The sequence below is a fragment of the Nesoenas mayeri genome (genome assembly GCF_963082525.1).
Source record: "Nesoenas mayeri genome assembly, chromosome: 1".
NCBI lineage: Eukaryota > Metazoa > Chordata > Aves > Columbiformes > Columbidae > Nesoenas > Nesoenas mayeri.
Window position 1 is genome coordinate 97,834,522 of NC_137541.1, and position 27,921 is coordinate 97,862,442.

At 41.4% G+C, this 27,921-nt stretch overlaps 2 protein-coding genes across 10 annotated transcripts; both read left to right on the top strand.

Annotated features, from left to right (window-relative positions):
* On the top strand, positions 1 to 11,068 carry AKAP17A (A-kinase anchoring protein 17A). Of its 4 annotated transcripts, none has more exons than XM_080340089.1 (6): positions 1 to 87; positions 467 to 1,666; positions 3,836 to 3,984; positions 5,100 to 5,340; positions 6,772 to 7,666; positions 10,058 to 11,068. In XM_080340089.1, the coding sequence occupies exons 2-6, from the start codon at positions 905 to 907 to the stop codon at positions 10,078 to 10,080; spliced, it is 2,070 nt and encodes a 689-aa protein (XP_080196215.1). In that variant the 5' UTR covers positions 1 to 87; positions 467 to 904; the 3' UTR covers positions 10,081 to 11,068. The 4 variants fall into 4 exon arrangements, with proteins under 4 accessions (XP_080196215.1, XP_080196216.1, XP_080196217.1 ...); XM_080340090.1 differs by having other exon boundaries at positions 10,061 to 11,068; XM_080340091.1 differs by lacking the exon at positions 10,058 to 11,068 and having other exon boundaries at positions 467 to 598; positions 924 to 1,666; positions 6,772 to 8,191.
* ASMT (acetylserotonin O-methyltransferase) lies at positions 10,235 to 27,617 on the top strand. 6 transcript variants are annotated; one of them, XM_080340124.1, is made up of 12 exons: positions 10,235 to 10,262; positions 11,087 to 11,125; positions 11,537 to 11,581; positions 12,546 to 12,690; positions 18,078 to 18,599; positions 19,929 to 20,103; positions 21,266 to 21,395; positions 22,166 to 22,234; positions 23,290 to 23,408; positions 24,360 to 24,500; positions 25,730 to 25,852; positions 26,501 to 27,617. In XM_080340124.1, the coding sequence occupies exons 5-12, from the start codon at positions 18,528 to 18,530 to the stop codon at positions 26,710 to 26,712; spliced, it is 1,041 nt and encodes a 346-aa protein (XP_080196250.1). In that variant the 5' UTR covers positions 10,235 to 10,262; positions 11,087 to 11,125; positions 11,537 to 11,581; positions 12,546 to 12,690; positions 18,078 to 18,527; the 3' UTR covers positions 26,713 to 27,617. The 6 variants fall into 6 exon arrangements, with proteins under 6 accessions (XP_080196250.1, XP_080196251.1, XP_080196254.1 ...); XM_080340125.1 differs by having other exon boundaries at positions 18,168 to 18,599; XM_080340128.1 differs by lacking the exons at positions 18,078 to 18,599; positions 19,929 to 20,103.
* The last annotated feature ends 304 nt before the right edge of the window (positions 27,618 to 27,921 follow it).

The window sequence follows — 27,921 nt, forward strand, 5'->3', positions numbered from 1 at the left end:
CGGAAGTAGCCGCGGCGGCGCGCGGCGGGGCAGGGTCCGGGGAGAGGGAGCAGCGCAGCGGGGCTGTTGCCGGTGGGGCCGGGACAGGTCGGGCCGCAGCGCGGCGGCGGTTGGGGGGGGGGGCGGGCGCCGGGAGGATCCCTGCGGCGGGGCGGAGGGAGGCCGGGGAACGCGTAGGGCAGCCGGCGGGGGAGGGTGCGGGTAACCTTGCTCAGCCCGGCCTGGGCCACTCGGAGGCCTTCGGCGCTGGCGTATCGGCGGGGTCTCTGCCCTCCGCCCGGGCTCCTCCCGTCGGGGTCAGCTGCCGGCCTTCCCGCGGGCGGGTTGTGCGGCCGGCGGTGGTCTCTGGCCGTGGTGCGGCTCCTGGCGCTCCCCCGCCTGGCGGTGTGGAGGCTGCTGAGCGCCGTTGCGAGGACGTTGGGGCTTCTGGCTTTCAAACCAAAGGGACGTTTTTCTCTCGTTGCAGACACCTTTCAGGCCTTTGTGCTGCGGAACGTGGGGGCCGCCTCGGCGCTAGCCTGCTGGGGTTTACTGGGTGTTAAGTAGACTTCAAAGCGGTGTGACATCGCTCCGCCTGTCTCTTCCTCCCGTAAAAAGGGTAGCTGCTTTCTGAGCCATCACATACCAACTTCATGTATTCCTAAGATTGTCATCAGCTTCTTGTATTTCTTTAGGAGGTTTAATTACTTAGAGGATCTAGTGGTTATAAAGTAATTTAAGATGTTTGTACTACTCAGTTTTAACTCTGTAATTGACTCTTGTATTAGGAGATATTGTTTTAACTTGGGAATGGTTAAGTGGCCAAAGAATTAAATTATTTACAGATAAGGGCTATTTTATTTGACTACTGTTGGCCTGCAACTTAAACTTGCATCTTTTTTTTATCCTATGCTTTTTCTGTGTTATGGCTGCTGCAACAATAGTTCATGATACATCAGAAGCTGTAGAGCTCTGTGCTCCCTGTGGGTTATACCTTAAACCCATTACAAAAATGACCATCAGTGTGGCACTTCCTCAGCTGAAACAACCGGGAAAATCCATTTCGAACTGGGAAGTGATGGAAAGATTGAAAGGGATGGTGCAAACTCATCAGTTTTCCACTCTGCGGATTTCTAAAAGCACGATGGATTTCATCCGGTTTGAAGGAGAGGTTGAAAACAAGAGTTTGGTTAAATCTTTTCTGGCATGCCTTGATGGCAAAACAATAAAGCTGAGTGGCTTCTCTGACATTTTAAAAGTCCGTGCTGCAGAATATAAGATTGACTTTCCTACCAGACATGACTGGGACTCGTTTTTCCGTGATGCAAAAGATATGAATGAAACTTTGCCAGGGGAAAGGCCAGATACTATTCACCTAGAGGGCTTGCCTTGTAAGTGGTTTGCGGCAAAGGACTCTAGCTCGGAAAAGCCAAGTGAAGAAGTCCTTATAAAAGTATTCAGTAAATTTGGAGAAATACGTAATGTGGACATACCCATGCTGGACCCCTACAGAGAAGAAATGACTGGCAGAAATTTTCACACTTTCAGTTTTGGAGGCCATTTAAATTTTGAAGCTTATGTTCAGTATCGGGAGTATGCAGGTTTCATTAAGGCCATGAATGCCCTGCGAGGGATGAAGCTGATGTATAAAGGCGATGATGGCAAAGCAGTGGCTTGCAATATAAAGGTGAGAAACTGCAGGCTTTTTTATAGGAACCCAGGTAAAAAAACAAGTATAACTAAATATATTTCCATAGTGTTTAAAATCTCCATCTATGTACTGTAGCAATGACAACAGGTGACATAAACAGCATTAAGGTGGTTTTACGGAACAGCCATGATAGAATTTTTAAAGGAAAATGATGGCAGAAAAATTGTGTTGTTAGACTACCTGAAAAAAGTGGATGGGACTTTTATTTTTTTTTTTTTTTAACAAGGCAGTTAAATGAAATGAAAAACTGCTTGATGGAAGGACCAAGTACATGAACATGACTGGTTAAATGTTTGGTTTTTTTTTTTAAAGTAATGTGTGTTCATAAATCCTGTCATTTCACTAAAAATTCTAATTCTGAACAAGTTCAGACATCTTTCACCAAAAGGCTGACTTTAACATGCATTGTTCTCTCTTGTGTTCGCTACAATTAGAAGTTTTGAGGGAAAGTTTCACAGCCTTTCCCTGTTTGGATAACGAGGTCTACCAGATGACTGTCAGAACTGTGGAGTTTAATAGCATGTGGCCTGTAAGGCCTGTGGAATACACAGTTAATCATTAGTGTATTTCAGATAGAGAAGGGCCCCACAAAAATTTAAATGGTAACCTTAACCTGTAGCTCAGTTTCCTGTGAATGCAGTATGCCTAATTCATAATACTTATTTACTGAGTTTTCCAGATTGTTTTTTCTGTAACCTCATGGTCCAAGAAAACAGCTGTGATAGGAGAGAACAAGGCTGTCTGTTCAGTTGTAGTATCTGTGAAAGTATGGCATGAAGAAAGCTTGCTCTGATATATTTGGAGATAGTCTGTGCATTTATATATTAGTTATTGGAAATGTTTGCGTATGTATTTGAGTATGCTCAATAGTCATTCATCAAATCAGAAAGTGTATTTCAGGAAAAAAACTTGAGTATTCCTTTGTGTAATGTGGGAATATGCAAATATTTATTTAAGTTTCAGTTTAGTCAGTATAAGTAATATACTGCAATCTTTTATCATGTTATCAAAGTTTGTCAGTTGAAGCATGGAAACTGTTTGTAATGTTGACCCTCAATGTTTTCAAGGGGATGTGAAGTTCAAACTGTCACTTTCATGGGGTGGATCAGGGTTCCCAAATTTAGTTTGGCCGTGTAAGCGGAAGCCTTCCTGGCAGCTGCCCTGGGGATTGATAGGAAAGAAAGAGGACTGTGTATGCTGTCAGGACAGATCTCTTTCATACAAGGTCACAACACTTTGTCTGTTTCTACCTGCCTGTCATTTTAGCCTGTTAGTGAAGCATCATTTTACATAGAGCCTGGGTTAATTAAACTGCAGAGTATGTGCTCCTTGTTCTCTGCCCCATGGTTCATGACAGCAGCCATTCAGGAATGTGTTATGGACCCCTGCCTGCCTACGCAGGCATTGGTATCTAGAGTGGGAGATGAGGACACCAAGGGTGTGATGTCTTCTGGTTTCCTGTTCCAAGGTGCAGCTGGACATGGCCAAGGTGTGCCCATATGTCCTGGACGCTGAATGTTTTCCCTGGCCGCATTGCTCAGATGTAACTTCCCTCTCACTTGTGTTCCCTCTTTCAAACTTGGAGCTTCAGCTCAGTGGACCTCAATTTGGGAATCTTGGTGTTAGAATTGGTGAAGAGGCTTAAACCAGGTACTGAATGTTGTAGAACTGTTTCTTCTGTTGAACTTAAGGATCACAGTGGTAGACAGAAAGCGAGGGCTTTGTTAAGACCCACTGCTGTCTAGTGCTGTACAGTCCCTGATAGCAGACATGAGTTGAAAGAGTTCTGTACATTCCTGTTCTGACAAGTTGAAAACATTGGACATCTAGGGCCTAAACCACATTTGGGTTCACTTTGTATGTCAAACTCACACAAAAGTGTGAACCAGTACCTAATTGTGCTAGTGTGCAGACATGTAGTTCCCAGTTATCTGGTTATAATACTCTGGTACTTGCTCTGGGCACACAGAGAAGTTGCCTTAGTTTTCAAAAAGGTTTTATGTTTCTGATTGTACTTATGCTGCAGTTTGGATACCTTTGTGCTGGGTTAAAATTGTTGGGGTTTGTGTAGGTTTTTGGTTTTGTTTTGGTTTTCTTGGGTTTTTTTGTCTACTTGAATACTCTTTTCAATTGTATCCTATGAAGGTTTCTTTTGACTCAACAAAACATCTCAGTGATGCATCAATTAAGAAGCGTCAGCTTGAAAGGGAAAAGCTTCAAGAACTTGAAAAACAAAGAGAAGAACAAAAACGTAAAGAGAAAGAAGCTGAGGAAAGACAAAAAGAGGAAGAAAGGTATTCATTGCATATTGCTTAGTTATATTTTTCTCAGTCATGCATAACAAAACTGCAATTACTCCATGTCAGCACCAACAGATAGAAAATAACTAAAGACAAATTTTGTTTCAAAGTTCTACCTCTGTAGCTAAAGTGAAGCACTTAAAACTGTGAGAATGAAGTGGTCCTTTTGAGGAAGTAGGGTTCAGGGATGATGAGAGTTCGAGTTTTTTACACTTTTTTTGGGGGGGTTGAACTGTAATTTTGGGAGCTGGGAATTTACATGAGATATAGTCATTCTCATGGAAAAATGAGCATTGTAAATAGACAATAGAAAGTTATGCACTAGTTCTACTAGTAAGTAACTTTCATTTTATAAAGCTCATTTGTTCTTAACAACAGTATTTTTTCCAGGAAAAGGATGAGATACAAGCATATCTTAACAGTGACATTTTAAGAAAATGTATACAGATGCAAATGTTGTAAGACAGCTGTTCAGAATATAAACATGAATGGTGCACATTGTTTCAGCAGTTACGTTGGTGTCCAGTTGCCTTGATGTGCATAAGTTCTCATTGCTTAATGTTTAGTTATTAACCAATTCATGAAACAGTAAGGTTATTTATATTATCACTAATGCTTATATTTAGTTCAAAATATTAAATCTGAAAAATATTAAATTTCCTGAAAGTTATGCTATTAGATACCTGATCTCAAAAACCCTCAGCCTTTTACACAGGCTACTATTTTGCCCTAATGGCTGAAATAAGAATCATGAACCCATGTATACATTAATTGGCTTGGTAATTTTCTTACAGTGACAACTGACTGCCCAGCTGCCTAATGTATTATTATTGTCTCTGGTCAAATTGGTTTAAAAAAATGTTTTTGTTGTTGTAACCATGCTCTATGTTTGGATTCCAACTTGGTTTTAAGTATTGACAGACTGCTGTTTTTTTGCTGTCACAAGTAATGATTAAAATGTTCACTGTTTTCTGTTTCGGTTTTCCAGTAATCAACAAGACTTATTTAGAAACAAATTTACTTAAAGTAGAAAATACATTTTTTAGGTAGAGTAGGAGTCTAAAATTGTACCTGCCCTAGATAAGGTGAAAATATTAATCTCTTTTTAGGAAGCAGAGAGAGCTTGAAGAACATGAGAGAGAGCGAAAAAGAGAAGAAAAGTTGCGCAAGAGAGAACAGAAACAGAAAGATCGTGAAGTTCGACGAAATAAAAAGCAACTTGAAAAGCTTCAAGCCGAAGAGCAGAAAAAACTGCAAGAGAAGATAAAGTTAGAAGAAAGGAAGCTCCTGTTAGCTCAGAGGAATCTTCAGTCCATTAGACTAATTGCAGAACTACTAAGCAGGGCAAAGGTAATTTCAATATTTCTTTGAGAAGCCAATTAAGAACATAGCAAAGCAAAGCCTTTTGCTGACTTGGGAGGGAGTGAGTAGTGCTGTTAATTAAAAAAAAGCAGATTCAGTACTGCTTCACATGCTATTCGTTAGACCAAAAATTCAAAAAAGTGCAACAAAAGAGTATTCCTCCATTGGTAAAATATGCACATATAGGTAAATGGAAGAGTGAACTTGAACCTGTAGTCCTGAATAGCGTTTTTTACACATAGCTTGCTCTTAAATCCAGGAAAAGATTGTGTAAGCATGATAAAGGGAACTAAACACAGAGCATAAGATGCAAGACTCCTGATTTCTGATTGCAGTTTTGATGCCATTTCTCTTCTGGCTTTTCAGCAGTTTTGTTAACTATTCTTTGCAGATTCAGAGAATGAGCCTTCATTATTTGATGTTTGAAAATGTGCTGAATGATTTTTCTTTAGCAAAAGTACTGTCAGCTAGGGTTTTGAATGTTAGATCTGGTCTCTCTAACAAATTGTCATTTTTCACTGGACCAGAATGTCATTGGCTTAAGACTTGGATAAAGTCATGTTAGGGTGTAATGTGATGTATACTAAGTATTTTCTGTGGTAATGAAAAACTGTGTGGCAAAGCACAGGATTTTTTCCTTGATGCTAGTGTACCTCAGGAGTGTTTTTGAATTAAAGCTCATACAGTGCTCTGTGGTCAGTCATATGCTAGGAGAAGGGAGAAATGATTCTTGCAGGCCTTGTAACTTTGCAGCTCTGAAACAGAAAGGTTGTCTGATAAAATAGAGCACTGTGTTATGTATATACAAAGCTATTTGTCTGGGTTAGAATTAAAAAAAGTTTGAACCTTTTTAAGTATTATGAGCTTCTGAAGTGGCTGACAAAAAGGATTGGTTTCTACGTAATACACATGTAATTATTTGCTGGATTTTTGGATTCATTGTAAAGTCATCTGTGAACCACAGATTGCAATCATCTAAGAGAAATTAATGTTTTAAATTTGACTGAAACCCTCAGGTGTTGACTCTGATAAAAGTATTTTAATACTTGAAATTTCACATGTTCTTCTAGCTTGTGTGTTAGTCTTGTCATATTAAGGAGCCATAAAGACCAAGCTTTGTTTTTGCCTTGCGAAACAGCTGGGAGAAGTTAACACTCAGAAGAATTTGTGGACTAATACTAATGTGGCACCTTACAAATGCTGTGTGTTGGTGGGCTTTTTGTTTGGTTGTTTTAGTTTGTGGGTTTTTTCGCTTTAAGAAGGAAACAACCATTTTATATTGGGATGGTTAAGTTCTGTTTGTTAGGTTTTCTTTTCTTGATAGATTGCTGCTTTTGTGTTATGGTATAACTTGGAAGCATGAGCAGGTCTGTAAATATTTTCTTGTTTACTCTTACCTTCCCTTTGACTATCTTTCAGGCAGTAAAGCTTTTGGAGCAAGAGCATAATGAGGAAAAGATTCGACTTCAGCAGCTAGAGGAGAGACGAAGACTCCAGGAGGCTGAGCTCAAACGTGTGGAAGAGGAAAAAGAGAGAGCACTAGGATTGCAGAGAAAAGAAAAGGAATTGAGGGAGAAACTACTGAACAATCTTCTGAGCAAGAAAATGGATGCAATTAATCAAAACAAAGAAGAAACTGAAGCATCTCAGTCTGACATGCTGAAGGACCCTAGTGGTGCTCCACACACTGTGTCATCCAGCTGCATCACTTCTACCTCAGGACAGGCTGTTACAGGGAAACTGGCTCCCGGCTCTCAAAGAGAAGCAGTGTCCCCTGAGAGTGTAAACACTCAGTGCAAGTACTTGAATGGCAACGTTCATGACAAAGGTCATGTCAAAGAAGGTCAGAAACTTCATACCACAAACTCTGAGAAGTGTTCTGAGAAAAGAAGTTCTGGGTCATGTGTTCCCACCAGTAACCAGCAGCAGAAGAGCCTCTCTAGCTATGACCAGAATGCCTGCAGGAAGGACTCTCACTGTGAGCCGCGCAAACGCAGCACAGAGTCAAGAAGAAGAAAGAGCCGTTCATGTAGCAGCATAAACACTGATGAGAGTAAGGGTAAACGAGAGAGGAGCAGACACAGAAGAGATGTGAGTTATCGGGATGACAGGTGCAGGAAAGAAAGGAGGGGTTATAGACACTCTAGCAGAAGTTACAGTCCTCGACGAAGCCATAGCCCTCGTCGAAGAAGTGTAAGCCCCAGGCGTTCACGTTACAGAAGAAGTCGCAGTAGCGAACGTAAGCGAGACAGAAGAGAAAGAAGTTATAGTCGCAGAAGCGTGAGCAGGAGACGAAGGCACCGGAGATCACTGAGTAAGCACAGGAGTACTTGGAGTGGGTAGTAGAGGCCTTGGCTCCTTGGAAAGGCTGTGGTTGGACAAAAGGGCCAGAAAATTGTAAACAAGACCTCATCGGTGTGACTGCTATAGTTGCATTTGTTTCAGCCAATGCTTAACTAGCATCTAGTCCCTGAAATCAAGAAAATAGATGCCTGTTTTTCTGACGTTCCTTTGTGCTTTGTTGTCTCTTTCTAGGTTTCTGTCACAGTGTAGGTATAACCACCTGTGCTTGTGCTTGAGTTCCTACAATGCTAAAAGCCAACTTATTTTCTTGATTTTTAGTTTTCTAAACCATAATTTTAGTCAATTTAGTTTATCTCATTATCACCTAATTTGGCTTGAGAAGTACATGGGTGCCGGTTATAGGAACTCCAGATGTGACAAGCTATTACATATAGGTTTGATTTTGAATACTTTCTGATGCATTCAATGAAATCGCATTTATCAAAGAGTTTTTGCTGATTGAGATGGAGAGCAGGTCTTTCATACAGCTCTTAAAACTGACTATAAAGGTATGCAGGTTATCTTTTAAACTGCTATGATTCTGTCACATGTCTGTATGGTGCCAAGCTTTGGTGCCCTAATTATTCTGGCATGTAATGGCATTTGTAGAATAATACTTTCCATGTGAGAAAGGCACACTGATGTAGGAAGTAAGAAGCAGTGATAAAATGGTTGAAAAGTTGTTCTGTTATTTTGTTGACATATTTGGCTTTGTAATTACTTCAGGTGGCACAGAACCACTTGAAGCATTTTTCAGGTACATACAGAGTTAGCCATTGTCTTTTGAAAAAGGGGCCTTCTTCTTGCTAAATTATTTTTACTTGTGTTGGAAAGTAAGGCTGCAGTATCTTGTAAAAACCATTTAAGAATACTTTTGCTTCTAAAATGCAGCTCAGGAATATTAAAAGCTATAACATTACAGTGAAAGAGTTTATTTTGCCTTTTTATGGTAAAATTAAAAAGAAAACTGTTTCCAGTGAACTGAAGTTGCTGTTTTCGTATGTCAGTGTATTAAAATCTGCAGAAATGTTGTATGAGAACCCACTTGTTGAAAAAAAATCACTTGACACATTGGAATAATGAAGCTCAGGCATGCTTCTTGGTGATCCTGTTATGTCAGCTGTTAAAGAGCACACGCCCTGCTCAATTATCTACAGCCTTCAGATGCTGTTTTCCTCACACTGATGCATCACATCCAAGTGCATCCCTTTTCTGGAGTGCCTGAGGAACACATTGGTGCTGCAGCTCAGCTGGATCCCTGGCTGGCTGAATTTGTCTGCATTGCTTTCAGTGAATCCATATGGGGCTTGTTTCTTACTAAATCATGCTGCTGAAATCTTTGTAGCTACTAGCTGTGGGGAAAAAAAGAGACATTCTTTTCCTGCCAATTCATGTTTTTAAAGATCTCAATTATGCTACTTCTCAAGTTTTTGTGACTTCTCTTAAGAGTTTCACCATTGTCTCGGGGATTGAGATCTAGACTGATTTATCTAATCGTCTGAATATCATGGCTCTCTTGAGTTCTGAGCAGTTGCTTTCTGTGGAGAGTTCATTTTTCTGTTATCTTTGTCAAAGTGCTAACAGCCTTTCTGCCTGAAGACAAGTTCAACTTCAGTAATGATTTGGCTAAAATCCATTCTAATGTTGGTTGCAAGTATTTGATGAGGCTGGTGGGATGCCTGTTTGTAAATACACGCAATTCTGCTTAGCCTGCTCTTAAATAGTGACACACTGCCCATGGTAACACCACTTCTTTAAAAAGAAGTGTATTCTATCTGCAGTTATGTTAGAAGTTTAACTAATGGCTGTCACTTCCAATGTCTTTAAGCTCGGGATTAGATTCTTGCTGGTATTTCTGCAGTATATTTCTGCTGTGGATTTCCACTGGGATTGATATGTTGAGTGGGGGGTCTTGATGCATTATTTAAGTAATCAGGGAGATGCTAGTTTATAATGCTACTTTCAGGAAGTCATCAAGCTATTAATTTTCAGTGTCATTGCCAAGAGTGGAAGCAGTTAAAGCAGTGGCAGTCACCAAAAGGTGTTAATGAGTCATACTGGAAGAATCCAGCAGGTATTGTTAGTTAATATGAAAAAAAGTCTGTTCTTGATAGGTTTTTTTTTTGCTCCAGAGAAGGCGCCATATCTCACCCTGAAATGATTACATTTTGTGAGCTTCCCTGATGTTTAAGGCAAATTCTGAGGCCAGAGAAGATAACTGTGGGATGTTCAGCTCTCAGACCGTGACAATCATTCCAACTTAACACACCATATCCAGCACTGGCTTCATACAATGTCCTAAAAGTGCAGTAATGCAAAGTAACCCAGTTGTTTATAGTGCTTATATTATTTCTTTTCACAGCAGCTTCAGGAAGAAAAGCCTGAAAGGACCTTGAAGCTACTCGCAAATGCTCACATCCCAAAATGGAATGTGGAAGAAGTCTTCTTGCAGTTGGCCAGCTGAACCCAATCAAAACCTGTTCAAACTGCTAGCACCTAAAGTTGCCCACTAACTGCTCAGTGCAGAGTTTTATCTGTTCAAACACTTAGCGGTATTGTTGCTTCAGGTATGTGTTTTGCATCAGAGCTCTTCAAAATCTTTTGAATTCCCTGAAACTGATATTGCCTCGTGTGTCCTTGTACTGGATCTGGCTGGGATTTGACTTAACACTCTTCGTAGCTGCTGGTATGGCATTGGCACTATGTTTTGGATTTGTGACAGTGTTGACAACACACTGATGCTTTGCCTATTGCTGAGCGGTGCTTGCACAGTGTCGAGGCCTTCTCTGTTTCCCATTTTGTGTGCACCCCTCTGAATGGGTAGGCTGAGGTTTGGAAGGAACACAGCTGGGACAGCTCACCCCAGCTGACCAAAGGAGTACCCTGTGACGTGTAACATCATGCCCAACAATAAAAATGAGGCATTTTGTTTTTCTGAGGTGGCCATTGCTCCAAGACTGGCTGGATATCAGTCTGCTTGTGGTCTTCATTGATGATAGGCTTTGAACTCCAAGGAAACTTGAAAAAAGTTGAAACTGTAATCTTACAATAAGGTCACAAATATAAATTATTCTGTGCCCAAAGTGATTTATTCAGGTTTTTATTATGGCTGAGTTATGTGCTTGTACTACTGCTAAAACCTCACTGATGCAATAACTTAAATAATGTAATTTTTTATACTAAACAATTACTCTTTGTTCTGTATTGATAGTCAGTATGTTTCTACCAGTTATCTTCTAGGGGTCTTAGTGTTTCAAACAAAAGAACCTAGGATACCAGCAGGCTTCGTAATAATGGCTTCTAGAAGCTGAAATATTGCAGTTACCGGTATTTTTCCCTACTCTGGAAGAATGTTGTGATGCTAATAGGTTAAATCTTACCTGATTTCTAGGATTTGCAAGACTGTCTTTCAGGAGCTGTCTAAAAGCAGGTAAAATTAGTTGGTCTCTTTTCTTCCATTTAACTGTATGTCTGTTGAGTGACCTTGAGTTCATATGAAAAGTATTCAGTGTCTGTTCTTTGCTGGGTTAGGTGCTTTAAAGGAATGTCCTTTTGAAATGGGCTTCCAACTTTGATCAACAAACTTTGTTCTAGTTAGTGAAAGAGTTCCCATAAACCACACTACTGTTTTTGTTTAATTATTAAATTTACGTTGCTTAAATTATACTGCAGTCACGGGTTCTGTTATAAATGTTAAAGGAACTGAAGAGCATGAGATTTAGCAGCTAGAACTTACCAAAGATGTACCAAACAAATAAATACCTGAAACATTGAATTTATGTTGATATGGTTGAGTATTGGATGGAGTCTGACTTAGCTACTATGCTACATCTACTTTCAGATCCTTAGCTGCTAGAAATCCAGTCCAGTGAGAATGTCTGCAAAGGTATCTGCCTATTTAACTGGTAAAACTGGTCAGTGAGAATTATCTACCGGTAGTAACTTGGCTCTCTTTGCCTAGGCTTGTCATGGATTGCATGTTACTTATGTCCCATTGCATCAAAGTTACGTATCTTACTCCATTTGTCAATACTTATGATTTGATTTTGTTTTGAGGGCTTTGTTCCCAAGGGTTGTAAGCAGGATTATAGATTTATTAACTATTTGTACCAGAACATCAAGGATCTGAGTGAGCAAGGCTGCTTTAAGTCTGTTTATTCTTCGTTAGGCTACCATTGAAAAGTTGGAGCCTGAATGTCAGCTTTCATCTTGACTGAATACATGGCATGACCAAGGTAGAGGTGAGGAAAGAAATCCTTGAAGATGATGGAAGACTTCAGTGGAATAATTTCTCCAGAAGCATTAAGCTTATCCTGTGCATTTGACTTCATTTTTTGTCCTAATTTCGAACTCTATATCTCTTCCCATGCCATGGCAAAGCAGAAAGCTCAAATAGTTCCCAGCTTCTTGGTCTTTGTCAGGCAGCCATACCTGTCAATTAATTTTAAGCTTGCTTTACAATCAGCCAATCAGCCTCAGCTTCACTATTTACTGGCATGGTCTTTCCTTCAGTAGTAGAAAATTTCCTCTGTGAGCAGGACTGGTGTGATGTAAATATGGGGTGTAAATCCCATTGCGCCATGGGTTGGGCAACTCCATGCTACAGTGATGTGTTCATGCCTGCTGGAAAACTTTGTCAGCAGTGAGTGAGACCTCTGAGCCCTACTCCACTGAGTCCCCAGAAATGCCCAGGGTTTCTTCTGACTCCCATTCTTGAGTCCTAAGTCACACAGTGAGACAGGAAGAAGCTTTTCTCTGTTGTGAGGGTGCACCTCTGTTCTGATCTCAGCTCCAGGAGAGATGTCATGTCTGTCACCACAAAGCACAGTGTCTCCCTTTTGTCCTCACAGAGGTTCCAGGAGAGTGGGATCAAGCCAGGGGGAACCCACCTTGCTCCTGAGGATGCGTAGGGCTCAGAAGAGTATAAATCATCTAATGATACAAGGCAGCATATGACCTCTTCCCATTTGAGGACGAGGACCCTGCTCATTGCAGGTGGGTCTGAGGTGAATGGGGTGGGAAGGTTGTTGGCCAAAGCTCCTGTGCCTCCATGTGCTGTGCATGAGCTGGTGTGTTCTGTCCCTGCATATGCTGTTGCGTCACTGTGGCAGCTGGCACTAGCAGCTAGGAGTGGTTTTCCTGCAGCCCTTGTTAAACAGAGAAGAACATAATCCTCCAAATTGTAAGAAATCAAAGTTCCTGCTGCTAAGGACAGTGTTACCCCACAGTCCTGTTCTCATCCTTAAAGAAGACCATCTCCTGTTTCTGTCTGACGGCTGAAGACTCTCTGCATTTTCCAGCCTTTCAGCCTGCAGTTTGCTTTTTATCTCCTAGCCTCAGCCTGCACTAGGTGACTCAGGAAGCAGCTTATTCAACAGAAACTACAGCTTCACCACAAGGGCAAGGCCAAGCCCTTCAATATGATTGTTGTGGTAGTTTCCATCTGCTCGCTGCCTCCCAAGGTAATTTTGATAATGTACAAGTCTTATTGCCCAAAGTCATTACATTTAGTAAGAAGTGGTTACCAAAGCTGTTGACCATATCCATGGTTTCTGTCTAATTGACTCCACCTTTGCAGAGTAATCTATTCAATGACCTAGAATAAGGGCATATGCACGATTAGGTATGCATATAAAAATATTTTATATGTTCTCTGGAAGCATCATCTTAAAAGCTGTTAGGGAAAATGGGTATTTGTGGTGGCTCCTGAAATTGCAAGCACAGGACTGTAGCAGGGACCACAAGGCTAAAAACACAAACCAATGAGAGCTGATCACAGATCAGTGCTGCCTGGACATCGCACCAGTGTCAGCTTTAGGGCAGTTCTTGAACATGTCTAGGATTGTCTAACAGACCATTGCAGCTGCTCATGTTTGGTAGCAGAGGTAGAGATGTTAGGTTCTATATAAGACAGCAATTAAACTAAATAATTTGATAGGTGCCTTAATTCATAAATGGTGATCAGAATTGACCACTGATAGCTTGTATTGCTATACAAGTTAAGGAGGAAATATATGTATTGCCTGTGTTTTGATCTGGTATCCTGCATTCGAGGTTTGGGTATAATCTGGATACAACATACATTTCATTAAGTTTATGTTGTATGCTGTTGATCCATCCATTCCTCAGCCCAGCTAACATGCTATTTGCACAACGTATCTTTTACTGCCTCACAATAAATTTGCAGAGTTGTCTGTAGTGTTTGTACAAAGCAGCAAGCTAGTTGCAGTTGATATTTCAGAACTGGGTGTACAGAATGGATCCTTCTTGTGCCTTACATTCCTGCATGTGTAAGTATTGTTGTTAAAAGCAAATGTACCTCTATGTTTTTGTGCTTAAGTTGATACTGGGCTCTTGAGGTTTGTTTGAAATGGTATGTACCACCATACTTTCTTCTTTGTAATCATAGCACAGAAAATCAATTTGATCTGTTTCCCCCTCACCGGCTGCATCCTCTGAATATATCTCCTGCTTCACCAAAAAGATAATAATAGATTAAGCCAAACAAATGCTTTTCTGTAGTAGTAGGTTCTAAAACTTTTGAAGGGCTAAGGCTGATCAGAACTGGTTTTAAACTGGTACCTACTCTAGTTGCATGTGCACTGTGGCACCTGTGAAGTGAGCTCTGCCTGCTGTGGAGGGGATACCCAGGAGAGCTGTCATTGCAGCTGGCCTGTTTACAGGACAATGCTAAGGGCTGATGATGTGGTAGCACCATTGTCACTCCCAGCTAGCAGCCTCAACCTGCCAACCAAGTGTCTGAGCAAGGACTGATCACTCTTAGATGGGGTCTTCTCTGAAATTCTGCATGTGGTTCCAGATGTGTGCCTGTAAGTGCTCTGTTATTTTCTACCTTAACTGGAAAAGGGAAGGGCAGGCAAAGTCTTTACCTCCTGCTCAGCACACCTGACGTAGCTGTCAAACAGCATAAGGCTCATTTGAGATGAGCCACCTGGAGTGCTTGACATGGGGCTACTTTCTAAAGCTCTCTTTTTGAAGATATGGAGAAGATTGTCAGATTAGCAAGTGTAAAATGGCTGGTGCAAGGCAATTGTGTGTCCACTGATTGCCTTTGTGATGCTTGACAGAGCACAAGTGATTTCTGACATCAAAGCCTGACTCAGCTGCTGTCTTTCTTTTCATTTTTTCTCTCTTTAAAATTTTGACCTGTACAATTTTAGCAAGTGAACCTGTCTGTCCTCAGGGAGACTATGTATCTTATCTGCTGAGACCCTCCTCTGACAGAGATATCCATGGCTATTTGGTTGAATTATTTGTTGAGAGTTTGTTTGCAGGCCAGGAAGTTAAACTGAGAACAACTCTGGATTGCTTGTGATGGTCTCTAAAAGACATTCTCAGTCTGATTTTGTACGATAAAGAAAACTGAGAGGGAAGGGTTTGCTTAGAGAATGAGCTGGATATACAGGATTTCCTGCCCATTCCAAATGTCTGCCAGTAGTATAAGTGATGTAAGCAGGAAAAAACTAAAATTAGTTGGTGTCAAAAACTGACAGAAACAATAGTTATCTTACTAGGGAAATGCCTCTATTGTAAAAGTTGAGAAGAATTAGAAGTTATAAAAAAAAGAAAATTAGTATTTCATTAAAACTGGATGTTCTGTTTCAAATAAAAAGTATGATACTGAGTATCTTGACTTTTTAGGATTCTTAAAAAAAAAAAAAGGGTACAAATTTTGTGATGCACCTCTAGGCCATCTGACATAAGCTGGGCATACTTAGAGGCTTAATAATGGTAGCAAGGCACAGTTGTTTCTGCACTGGCATTACTGAGACTCATGATTGTCACATCCCTGAGATTGTTGCTCACAAGGAAGGTTGCATGTGTGATCTACCATTTCTCACTGACAGACATGTTAATTTTACTAAATCTGCTTTGTTTTAGGTAATTTCTTACTTTCAAATGCTATGCAAAACTTAGTAATTTTTGTGTGTGTGTGTGTGTGTGTGTGTGTAGTATTTGTCTGTAGTGAGTCACTTAGGCAAAGAAAAATTCATTACCAAAATAAAACTGTGGAGGTGAAGTAACAGCTTTAGCTTGGATGTGGTCTAAGCGCTATGACAGAAACCTTGATGGAGATTTCAGAGAAAACAAGCCATTGCAATTTCATCTTCATGAATGCATTTGTAGCTTAAAAGGAGCTTAAGCTTTAAGCCTCACTATTTACTTGGAAACAGCAACACACTGCATGTGGCTTTGTATCAGTCTCATGTCAGTTATCTGCAACCTCATCCCTTGTATCTCGCTACTGGTAGTAATCCCATTAGATGATTACATCTGGTGTCTTCAACAGACAGGTTCAGTCATAACTGAAAAAGCACCTCAAGTGGGTTTAATTAACTGTGTAGTCATTTGATTACCAGACCCTCTTGTACTCTATAAGTTTGCCTTAAGTGAAGTCAATCTCTGGCCCGTTCAGACATGCTAGTCTACAGCTGTGCACATAACCATCTGCTGTTTAGTTGAAACTATAAGAATCAAGGATTGAGCATGTTCATTATCGTGAATCTTAAATGTAGCTGTACTAAATGTCACTGTAATATCTGATTACGAATCTGTGGCTGAGCCATTTGAGGAAAGTGATATGTGAGCTGGTGAGCAGCAGCTATAGCTAGAGTCATTTTGTTTAGCCCAATGGAAATGTATACTTTAGTGTGGCTAGCATTTGCTTCCAGCATGGCTTGTGGCCTGGATCTGAATAGCTCTTATGAAATCAGTTATCCCAAAAGTGGCAAATGTTTATGCTTTGGCAAAATTGCACCAATTTGTTTCTCAGTAGCAGGCAGGCAGAGTTGCAGAATTGGCCTTTGGCAGAGAAATATTGTGTTCTTGAAACTGTTGTCCAGCCTTTTCCTTCAGAGGAGACATGCCTTGTTAAATGTAAGCTGTATGGGTTCCACGGTCACTCCGACAGAGAAGCATGTTGTGATCTCCAGTCTCCACAGTACAAAATAAACAGAACATTGGTGTCTAAGCTGTACCAGACAGTGAAGTGTGGTACACTAGTAAGGCAATGGCACTGTAGTTCCAGGCTACACTGGCCAGGGTGTGGCGATCTAAGTGTTTCTACAGATTGGTGCTTGCTGTAAACCAGGTGTTTGGACCCAGTGTTCTGGTAAAACAGGACACACAGTGGTGTTAGAACATACAACAAGTACTGTTTCTGAGTTGTGTACAGAGGGGAAAAAGGGTGATAACTGACATCTGTTCTCACCTGAGAGTTGCAGTGTGTGCCTGAAAAGGTAAGATTTTGGGCATTTACAAGCCAGATCAATGAACAGTGGGGCAGAGAGGTTTTAGGAAAGTAATACAGGGTTTTAACTTTCGGATGAAAGGCTTATGAGGTATGTTCCGTGTGAAGTCGGAATCCATTCCACATCTGGTGCTTGGCAGTCATTTCATTGTTTCTTCATAAGGATTTTCTGCATGCCTCTGATTAGTTTTGCGAAGCAGGGGAGGAAGACTGTGGCAGCCAGCTAGAAAACATAGAACCATTTGTCTTCCCTCAGCACCCTGCTCTGCCAAAACATGCCAAAGCACAAGTAGAACACCCCTGCCCACCACCACTGGCAGCTGCCAAGCAGGCATTGCCTTCAAAGCCGGTATGTGGGGAGATACCTGCAAAATGCAGAAATAGAACAAGAGAAGATTTAATTCCTTGCAGATTTCATGTGAGTGATCCTTGTTAGTGCAAACAAGTCACTGCAACAAAGCAGCACAACAAACAGACTCCTAGCTTCTCTTTGAACTGGCTGCTTCTGCAGTTAGGGATGGGGTGTACCCCACAGCCAGCCCCAGGGTCACCTGGAGCTGTGCAATCACAGCACATTTCCACTCCCCTCTGCCTATGTGTCTCTGTTTCTTTTATCTTTTCCATGGGCATGGCTTGCAAATGAGGCCAGGGAAGCACACCCAGGTTTTCCACACCTGGGTGGAAATTATATCAGGCACAGACTCTGGTGGGATGCTTTCTTATTCTTCAGCTCCTTGTGTGGAGAATTGTTTCCTCGGCAGCTCTTGCCTGCTCCTTAGTAGCTATGCTGGTTGTTTTATTCGTGTTGGTGAGGTCTGAGCCCCTGGGTACATGACCCAGAGCCTGAGAAAGTCTCTTTTTCAGCATGGTGGAGGTAAGTCTCGTGCATATGTCTGAGTGGGGAGTGAGTGGAATTAGATCTGTGGGAGATGCCAGGCTTGAGCAGGAGCATGCCATGACTGCTTTCAGCTGAGCTGATACTCCTTCACTCTTACACCCCTGGGAATGTCCACATTTCACTTGGAGAATGGTGTTGCCAAATTGTTGTCTTTCCTTTGGGGTCACATCACTGGACTGACTGACATATGTAAGGATTTCTATTCTTGGGAAGTCTTCCAGCATCAAAAAGCCAGCCTGATGGAGGAGAGCTCCTTTTGAACAATCCCCGAGTAAGACTCTGCTTTGGTTTATGATCTTCCAGTACACTGCACTGAATTCAGGTTCTTGTTGCTGTTCTGGGCTGAATTCTGGTTTGTTTGTGACAAGCTTTCAAGTGCTTCCAAAGTACCAGTGTGTTAACTGACTGCAGAACTGAAAATACAAGCTTGAATCCGCACTGCTTCTTTAGCCTCGTACTTGATGATGGAAGAGCCAAAGAAACAGCTGAATCTGGCAGAAAGACCCATTGAAGCCAAAGAACTCAGCTACTGCGTTTTGTAACCAGTGTGTTTCTCAGAAGCAATGAGATTAAGTGGATCAGCTGGTGTGCTCAGTGCTTGGTGGAAAGCAGCTTATTTAAATTAAGAGGACCAGAGAACCTGTGCCTCAGTCTGGAACGAAAATGGGTTCCACAGAGGACCTTGACTATCCTCAAGTCATCTTGCAATACAGCAGTGGATTTTTAGTCTCAAAGGTAAGAAATATAACTGAGTCTTGGATAGATGCAGACAGAAATATTCAAGGATCTTACGTTAGTGAGTTAGGATGTAACTTTTTGGGAAGAAGACCATCTCATATTAAAACATCCTGTCAGCTCATCTAGGCAGGAAGGAAATTTGAAAAGAAAAAAGATTTGAAAGTGACCTGACCTCTCAGAGTAGACTTAGCATTGAGACCCCTCTGGGCTCTTGGATGAGCAGGCCTTGTCTCTGTATGAGGCTTTATAAAAACCACAGTTTATAGCTGAGGGCTTGCTGTCTGACTGCCTCAAATGTGGGATGTTCCTCTGGCGGTGGTATTTCTTCCCAGTTTTCACTTTTGGAGTTCGAGAAACAGAGAGCTTACTTCAATTGCCTTTTCCCCTTCTGTTAAACCATACAAAAAACAAGACTTTTCAAATGTCTTCTCAAAGAATATGCTTCCTTCTCCCACGGTTTGTCTCTAGTACTGTGCAGAAGGCTGAGCTTGAGAACTTCTCTGTGATCTCAACTTTGGTTAAATATGTTCTTACTGAGGGTAAAAGGAGCTTCCTGTGGACTTTATCAAATCATTGTAGATGCATCAACTCAATTGACTGCCTGTATTTGTTACTGTTTTAGGGGTGTTTGTGTGGCCAGATAAGTAGGATAATACTTGTAAGCTTGACTGTGTGCAGCTAAAGGAGGATGTTTTCCTTATGTGTATTTACATATGTCTGTCTGAAGGTTGAAGCTTCTTCCTAGAGGTGTTATACACCTCCAGTTCTGCTGGCCTGAATGAGACAATCCTTTTGAGAGGATCCTCCCTGCCTCAGGAAGACCGCTACAGTCAAGCACTGAAAATAGGGACCACAGGGTGGAATATTCCTCCCTGCTGCAACCCACAGGAGAATCTCTAGAGTTCACTGGAGCATATTTTAGACCCTTAGCTAAAGAACAAAAACAACAATGGAAAAATTCACCACTACACTGTCTTGTCATTGAGTCTCCAGGCAAAAAGAGAGAGAGATCGAGAATGTTCTCTGAAACTAAGGAGGAGGCAGGAACATTCACACTCAAAACTTGGTCTCTAAATCTGAACCTTTGTTAGACAAAAACATTGGTTGGCTTTGCCAGGAAAGGGAAAGAAATGAAAAAGGTGCATTACAAGCACTGTATGGTATTATTGGTGTTTGGAGAAGCTTCAGTTTAATCATTGGACTTTATATGAAATATGATTTTTACATGGATAAAGTGTATATTTTTTCCAACAGAGCAGGTTTAGAAATGCGGTAGGCTTTGGTGCTTTCACTTGATCTCTCATTCCCACCTTTCCTTACCCCCAGGTTATGTTCACTGCCTGTGAACTGGGGGTGTTTGATCTTCTGCTGGAATCAGGAAAGCCTCTTTCTTCAGATGCCATTGCCGCACGTTTGGGTACCAGCACCACAGGGATGGAAAGGCTGCTGGATGCCTGTGTGGGACTGAAGCTCTTGACAGTAGAGCTCACACAAGAAGGAGGTAATAAAGGCAAAAGGGGAAGAAATTAAATGACTTAAACCTCTGATGGTTTTGAAAGTGAGGCAAGGAGTGTGGGGAGAGGTGATATCTTGTGTAAGGCCAGTTGCTGTTGCTGAAAGGAGGAGAAAATCACTCGAGAACACCATCCATTCTTCAGCTGAAAGAGAAGCAGCAAATGTCAGCATGATTAAAAGTACAAAGTAAAACCCAGGTGAAGGGCTCTATGTCTCTAAACTTTGTGCCAGAGCCTCAGGTGACCTTGGAGAAGATATTCAGGGTCTCTGCAGAGCTGGTCTCAAAAAAAAGTCTGAGGTGTGGGTGTGATTTTTAAACCTTAGGATAAAATGCAAGGGTAAATGGGCAATAACATGATTTTAAAATGTATTTTGTTTTTTGTTGATGTTTTGCCACTATGTGAAGTATTTTGTTAGGTTGTTGATCTGAACTGAGAGGTGATTTAAGTTTGCCTGAGCATCAAAAACCTTGGGCCCATGTGGTCAAAAGGCATCTGTGGCCATCAGAAAACTGGTCTGGACTAGCTAGTCTTCTAAGTTGTGTCCCTTGCTCTGGCTTGTGTTGCCTTGTCTTGTTTTAGGGCTTTTACTGTAGTTGCACAATGACTTTAGAGAGAGCAGGGTCTATCTTTTATATTCCTTTTGTATGCCAGTCCCATAGGTGAGATTTCTTTGAGTCCTTTAGACATTCACATGTCTGCAGATGGTCCTGCACTAGTGAACTGCGAGAGGGTAGGTGTGGTTGGCATGTTGTTTTGGGGACTTGTCTCCCACTTGCTGAGCAGAAAAAAGACTTGCCTGCAAGGGCTTCTCCTTTAAATAGAGCATACCAAAAGTGTCCTTTTATAGCAGAAACCCATAGGTAAGTGATGACCCTCATAAGGCATTCCTCTTGCTGTTCTTGAAATAAATGTTTAGTGCTGGAGTAAGTGTGGGTAGACAGTGTTTACTCACACTGAATAGGGCAACACACATTTCAGCAGCCCTCACCCACTGCTCGTTGCAGTGGAGGGAATGATTGTAGAAGTGATGTGGTTGTGTCTTGGGTCATATAGACAACTTCTGGTGATAAATACCATGCTGTAGAATGGTCTTGGCAAGGTGGTATATCATACCTGTTAGTTAATGTATTTATTTCACCCTTTTAGCTCTCTACAGAAACACAGATATTTCCAACATCTACCTTACAAAATCAAGTCCCAAGTCTCAGTATCATATTATGATGTATTATTCCAATACAGTCTACTTGTGCTGGCACTACCTGGCTGATGCTGTGAGGTAAGGAATCTGTGTGGCTCCTCTTAGTGGTGTGTTTCTGGGTGATTAAGTGATTAAGATGTTGACTGGGTCTCAGAAAAAAACAAGAGTTCATTTTGACTGTTAACACAGCCAATATATGTTCTTGTTTTTTTTCTTATTTTCCCTTTGTGTGTGTTCTTGTTTTCCTTTTTCTTCTAAAGGTAGAGATGATCTAGGAATCAGTTTTCTGTGTGTTTGACCTTCAGGAAAGCACTTGATCATTACAGTGGGAGTAATCATGGCTAAGGATACTTCTATTACAAAGGTGTATAGGAGTACTTTAAGATGGGGCTGGAGTCTCGCTTGTTCCAGTCAGTGCAACTGGTGGTCAAACGTGGTGTGTGTGATGGTGATGATTGCACCAGTCTTGTACCTTTGCCTGAGATGTGTTCCCATAAATCATAGAATTATAGAATAGTTTGGGTTGGAAGGGACCTTAAAGATCATCTGATTCCAACCCCCTCCGTCGTGGCCAAGGACACCTTCCACTAGATCAGGTTGCTCAAAGCCACATCCATCCTGGCCTTGAAAAGTACTAGTGAAAGGCTGAGAAATATATCAGCATATTTTGGGGTGGCAAATGAGGGTACCTTTACAGCCATTATAGACAGACTGGCATATATTATATTCTGTACAAAGCTGAGCACCTTCCACAGTGATGAACTAGCTGAAACTACAGTCCCAAGGTGTGTTTGGGGTAAGAGAAAAACAAACCCATGCTCTCCTGTTTTTTGTGCTTGCTATTTTAGAGAAGGAAGAAACCAATATGAAAGAGCTTTTGGCATTTCATCTGAAGACCCTTTTGGAGCAATGTACAGGTAATCATTAGTATATTTATAGAAACAGAATTCTTCCTACTGTAAATTAAAAAAATGTTTTTAATTATGGCTCAGGACAATTAAATATGATGATGAGAGAATCCCACTCATCAGAACCATCATGTAGCATTTTACATTCTCAACAATATCTATTACTGGGACACTGTCTGATATTCTGAATAGAAGTATATAATTTCCTATTCTGAAAAAGTGTTGTGGTTTAATATGGCAGACAGCTAAGCACCACACAGCTATTTGCTCACCACCACCCCCAGTGGGATGGGGAGAGAATCAGGAAAAAAGGTAAACCTCATGGGTTGAGATAAATACAATTTAATAGGACAGAAAGAGAAAATGTTAATAATAACAAGGATAATAATAAAAAATTAAAAACCAAGCAATGCACAATGCAATTGCTCACCACTCCTCAAACAATACTCAACCAGTTTGCAAGAAGCAGTACTCCTGACCAGATCCCCCCAGAATATATTCTGACCATGATGTCATGTGGTATGGAATATTCCTTTAGCCAGTTCAGGTCAGCTGTCCTCACTGTGTCCTCTCCCAGCTTCTTACGCACCTGGCATTGCGTGAGAAGCTGAAAAGTCCGTGACTGCTTAACAACTGACACATCAATGTGTTATCAGCATTATTCTCATACTAAATCCAAAACACAACATTATACCAGATGCTAGGAGGAAAATTACCTCTACCCCAGCTGAAACTAGGACAAAACCGTATCTCAGGTCTCTGGCACAGAGGCAATGGTAGTTGAAGGAAAAAAAAAAAAATCCCTCAGAAGCCTGAGAATTAGGAGCTTAATAAGCTATTGGACTTGAATAGTATTCATTCCCTATTGAAATATGTGAATGTATAGCTGTACCCTTCTGCCACAGTAAGACTCAACATAGTTTTATATTCAAAGAGATCGTATTCTGTGTAATTAAAAACAGATATTAGAGTTTAAGATAAAACTTGCAATAATTGTATGACAGAAATCACCAAAGATATTATAAGTTACCTTTTCTATGTGCTGTGTCTGTTTGCATTACTAGATCAGAAGTAGAAATGCTGAAATTCATGGCTGGCCAGAACTCAATATGGGGTATATGTGGCAGAGATGTTCTTTCTGCATTTGACCTTTCCCCTTTCAGGCAAATCTGTGACCTGGGAGGTGAGTGTCAGATCTTTAACAAGCCTTTGAACTGTCTTCTTTTACAAGCTCTGAAAAGAAAAATAACTCCTATGTTATATGATGGGAACAGCAATGGAAAACAGGACGTATTTCACAATCTTGTCAACAATAAAAAGAGAATTTTACTGGTTTGCTTGGGCTAGAAAGAGAAACGTGAGAGTGATGAGAGTATTAGGAAGCTCAATGTTTTTCTCTACACAGTGTCATTTGTGTGAGTAGTGTCTTATTCCCCTGTGTATGTGGCAGCTTTGGCATTTTTTTCTTGCCTTGCTTGATACATTCTGCTGGTACCAGACTCTTTACCTCCTTCCCTTCAGCCAGTGTTGTTGAGATATTATCTGCAGCCTCTTACCCTGCAGCGCCTGCTGTCCCAGAGCTGCTCAGTGCTGCCAGGATTCATGGGACTCATCAGGCTCCCTGCTGGGCTCTATTGCTGCTTCCCCAGTGCCTGGTTGAGTGGCTCTATTTTTAATTTCCCACCTTCCAGTACCTATAGCTGGGTCTCAGTAAGGGTAACAGAGCACTGGAACAGGCTGCCCAGGGGGGTTGTGGAGTCTCCTACTCTGGAGGCATTCAAGACCTGCCTGGATGTCTTCCTGTGTAGCCTCATCTAGGTGTTCCTGCTCCAACAGGAGGATTGGACTAGATGATCTTTTGAGGTCCCTTCCAATCCGTAACATTCTGTGATTCTCTGATTCTGTCTGAGGGGGTGCATAAGATCTGTAGGGCTGGGGCTGAGCCCACAGGCCTGGGTGCTGGGGGCCCTGGAGCTTCCTGCAGAGCAAGTGGAGATGGTGGCCTCTCCTGTCCCTTCTCGTCCGCTTTAGCTTCCATGAGGCTGAATGCACCATTGCCTGCATCACTTCATGGGGATGGTGATGAACAGGTTAGTTTTTTGTCAGCACTGACCTTCTTTTGCTCTCTGTAAAGGAGGTGGTGGAGCTTTGGCCCAGGAGTGTGTTTCTTTGTACCCGAAGTCCATGGTCACAATTTATGACCTGCCGAAAGTTGTGCAAGTAGCTAAAGAGCAATTTGTTCCCCATGAGGAGCATCGTATCTCTTTCCACGAAGGTAGGTGTGGACAGCAGTGTAGTGTTGTCACAGCTGTGGCTCCTGAGCCCTTTGACTCCAGTCTCCAGCTGCCCCTTATGCCAGACTGCAGCCACCTCAGCCCAGGTCTATGGTTCATTGCTACCACAGGGCTGTCCCAGTTGTGTATCTGCAGCTACCTTCCATTAGAGACACAATTCAATCATTCAGCAACCCAGAAGCTGTTTACTCCTGAACAAAGCTATTTGATTTCTCCAGAAGAAGGGTACTTTAACAACAACAACAAAGTCCTGCAATTTTGAAAAACTGTCATGCCAGGTTATAGTTCTTCCTTGCACTCTCTTTTCTCCTGTGAAGACCTCCTGGCAGATGTGCAGGATGCCAGGCCTGCTCTGAGGAAGGGGTTTTCCTTCTCTGGTCATGACTGATAGACTTTCAAGTCCTAAGATATTTCAGGCTTTGAATGAGTGAGAACTAACCCACAGTCCTGTTGCCTGGTCCATAAATCTTTCATGGTCTTTGCAACATCTATGATGAAAATTAGCGTAGGGAGATCTAATTTTTAATGTTACAAAAGCCTTCAAAGTGTTGGAATGACTCAATATTGCTTGAAGCTCAGAAAGCAGAAAGAAGCCTTGAGGAAGGAAGTGGTTATATAAATACAAAAATGGAGAAACACAGGAAATGTTACTTGTGCTAGCAGTGCAAAGAAATGGGAGCAGAAATGAAGTCAGATGCAGAAAGAAAAGACTGAATGCAGTACACCAGGTGCTGAACAAAAGACATGATGATGAAGCTAGTGCTGGGACGTGAGAGATGTGTATTTTTTCCTTATGGATTTACCTCTGTGGTTACTGAAGTTCTTTGAAAATTTGATTACATAAAGGGAAATTATTTCATTTTCTCCATGATAGAAACCATGAGAAACTGTCTCCTCTTCTTAATGCTTTATGAATCTGAATTCCTGTAATTGGAGAAAAGTCAGACTCAAATATTTTCTAGTGCATCAAAGGCTGTTTTGGATGAGCTGCTGCTTTTAAACATTTCTGGCCTTATTGAGACTAAACAAGAATAAAATCCCCTTTTCAGTGCCACAGAGGACTTTTACCTGGTAACTCTGTTGCTGTCTGGTATGGGTGATGGATGTGGTAAGCCCACAGTCTTTAGAACTGGACAGAACTGAAAATATTTACTTAACTCAGTCCTCTATATTTTGGGGATTTTGTGTAACATGTATTCTTGCTTTACAGGAGACTTCTTTAATGATTCAATTCCAGAAGCTGAGCTGTATATTTTATCCAAGACACTGCATGATTGGGATGATGACAAATGCAGGCAATTGCTGACAAAAGTCTACAAGGCTTGCCAACCTGGTAAGTGTGAGCTCTTGAAGAGCAAAGCAACTCATGCCTGTCAGTAATGTGAAGCACACCAGTCTTAATGCTTAGTTTGGGTGGCAGAGTTTCGTGCAGGGGTTTCTTGGTTTAGTCTTTTTCTTTCCTAAATCAGCCATGTGCAGCTGAGCTAATAAGCCCGATCAAAGTTCTCCTTATCTGGCTTCCAGTTTTAGCCTTGTCCTCTACAATGACTTGTCTTTCAAGGCATTTAGGTGTAAGAACTGGGGATTTGGGTATTGTTTAAATAGACAGGTGTACATGTCATAGAAAAAAATCCCATTAAACATCACATTGAACCCTTGTGCTTTGAAAACACTGCCTACAGAGCCGGGTTCTTAGCAAAGCCAGTAAGCTCCTGTGGATTTCAGCTGGGGAAAATGGAAAATTTCCATCCCAGCTGTAGCATCCCCTTCAGCCCTAGCATGTCAGTACCTAGGTAGCCAAGCAGAGACACACTCTGATGCTTTTGCTCTTTTTTTGTCTTCTGTGATGCTGGAATATGGCTTAATGTAGAAGCTGCTTCTTCCTGAAACTAAAGATTAAGATCTGGCCTAGTAACTCAGCTGAAAAATACTTTATATTCTCAGAGCTCAGCCTGTGTTTTATTTCTCTTAATTTAACCAGGTGGTGGAGTGCTGCTGGTCGAATCGCTTCTGAATGAAGATAAAAGTGGGCCTTTGGAAACCCAACTGTATTCAATGAATATGTTGGTCCAGACAGAAGGAAAAGAGCGAACAGCAGCAGAGTACAGCAAGCTTCTCGAGGCAGCTGGCTTCAGAGGCATTCAAGTCAAGAGGACTGGAAAACTCTATGATGCTGTTTTAGGAAGGAAATAATAGCACCTCCTTTATGTATCTAACAAGACAGTGGAAAAATGTGATGTTCTCTTCTTAGAAGACAATCATCAACTTAGCTTTTAGTTAAGACAGGCAATTTTTTGTAAGCTGACATGTCAGGAGAATCAGTAATGAGGGATCTGGATGGACTGTGAACCTGGCAGACTGATTAGGGTTTGCCTTTGGAAGGGAGGGAAAGAAATCAACACCTGTGTTCTGGTTTAAATGAAAGCAAGTTAATTTTCTTTAGGCAGTTAGAAACTCTTCTTTTTCACACCTAGCACAGTTGTTGTTTGGATCTAGTTGGAGAGTAAGAAGATAACACACAGGGACAATGTTAATGTTTTTCTTCAAGTAACTTTCCAATGGTTTTGTGTTGGAACAAAGAGAATGTGAGAATTCACTGTTACTAAGGTCTTTTTGGGCACTCTATATGAAGGTGTGAGGCAGCCAGGAAGGGAGGAAGGGATGGGGCAGACCTTGGCTGACATCCAGATTCATCAATAAGAATATTCCATGCTGGTAGCGTCATGCTTCATATTTAATGTGAGCTGGGTTTTCTGGCTGGAGAGACACGTTGTGGTTCTGCTCCATTTCAGTTGAGTTGTCTTTGGAAGTTCCTTTAGTTCAGCCTTTTACTGTTTGGCTGTTTTGTAGGTGGCCTCTGGGTCTTTCTGCCTTTTTGGTCTTTTCTTTCCCTGGGACTGGCTGTTCAGGACCAGGCTGCTCTCTCTTTTCCCAGGACTGGCTGCTCAGCATAGACGGAGTTAATGAGGAATTGCATTGAGTATCTTTTATATTCCACTTCTATTTAATATGTATTAGTAGTAGTATTGTGTTACTTTGTTATTTTATTAAACTGTTTTTGTCTCAATCAGTGAGTTTTCTCCCTTCTTTTTTGATTCTCTTCCCTATTGTGGGGGAGGCAGGGAGTGAGTGAGCAGCTGTTGAGGTTTTCATTGCTAGCTGGAGTTGAACTACGACAATGTGTTCCACAAGAAACAGGTAGTTTGTCTGCTTCTGATTTTTTAAATTCTTTCCAATTTCAACACTGTATATGACAAAAGCATAGCTGTACTTGTACTTGGATTGCTGCAAAATTAAACTGATCACTGTTCTGAGCTCTGTTACCTGCATTTTCATTCCGCTATAAACAGACCAAATTATGTTACCTTGTGGTTAGTCTTTTAAGAGTTCCAGGAGAAATCC

What these genes read in the sequence shown, in the direction of transcription:
- AKAP17A (XM_080340088.1), top strand. Translation starts at nt 905, where the DNA reads ATGGCTGCTGCAACAATAGTTCATGATACATCAGAAGCTGTAGAGCTC. An exon ending in CAGTGGCTTGCAATATAAAG is followed by an intron (nt 1,667 to 3,835) that starts GTGAGAAACTGC and finishes TATCCTATGAAG; the next exon opens with GTTTCTTTTGACTCAACAAA. An exon ending in AGACAAAAAGAGGAAGAAAG is followed by an intron (nt 3,985 to 5,099) that starts GTATTCATTGCA and finishes ATCTCTTTTTAG; the next exon opens with GAAGCAGAGAGAGCTTGAAG.
- ASMT (XM_080340124.1), top strand. Translation starts at nt 18,528, where the DNA reads ATGGGTTCCACAGAGGACCTTGACTATCCTCAAGTCATCTTGCAATAC. An exon ending in TCGTATCTCTTTCCACGAAG is followed by an intron (nt 24,501 to 25,729) that starts GTAGGTGTGGAC and finishes CTTGCTTTACAG; the next exon opens with GAGACTTCTTTAATGATTCA. An exon ending in CTACAAGGCTTGCCAACCTG is followed by an intron (nt 25,853 to 26,500) that starts GTAAGTGTGAGC and finishes TAATTTAACCAG; the next exon opens with GTGGTGGAGTGCTGCTGGTC.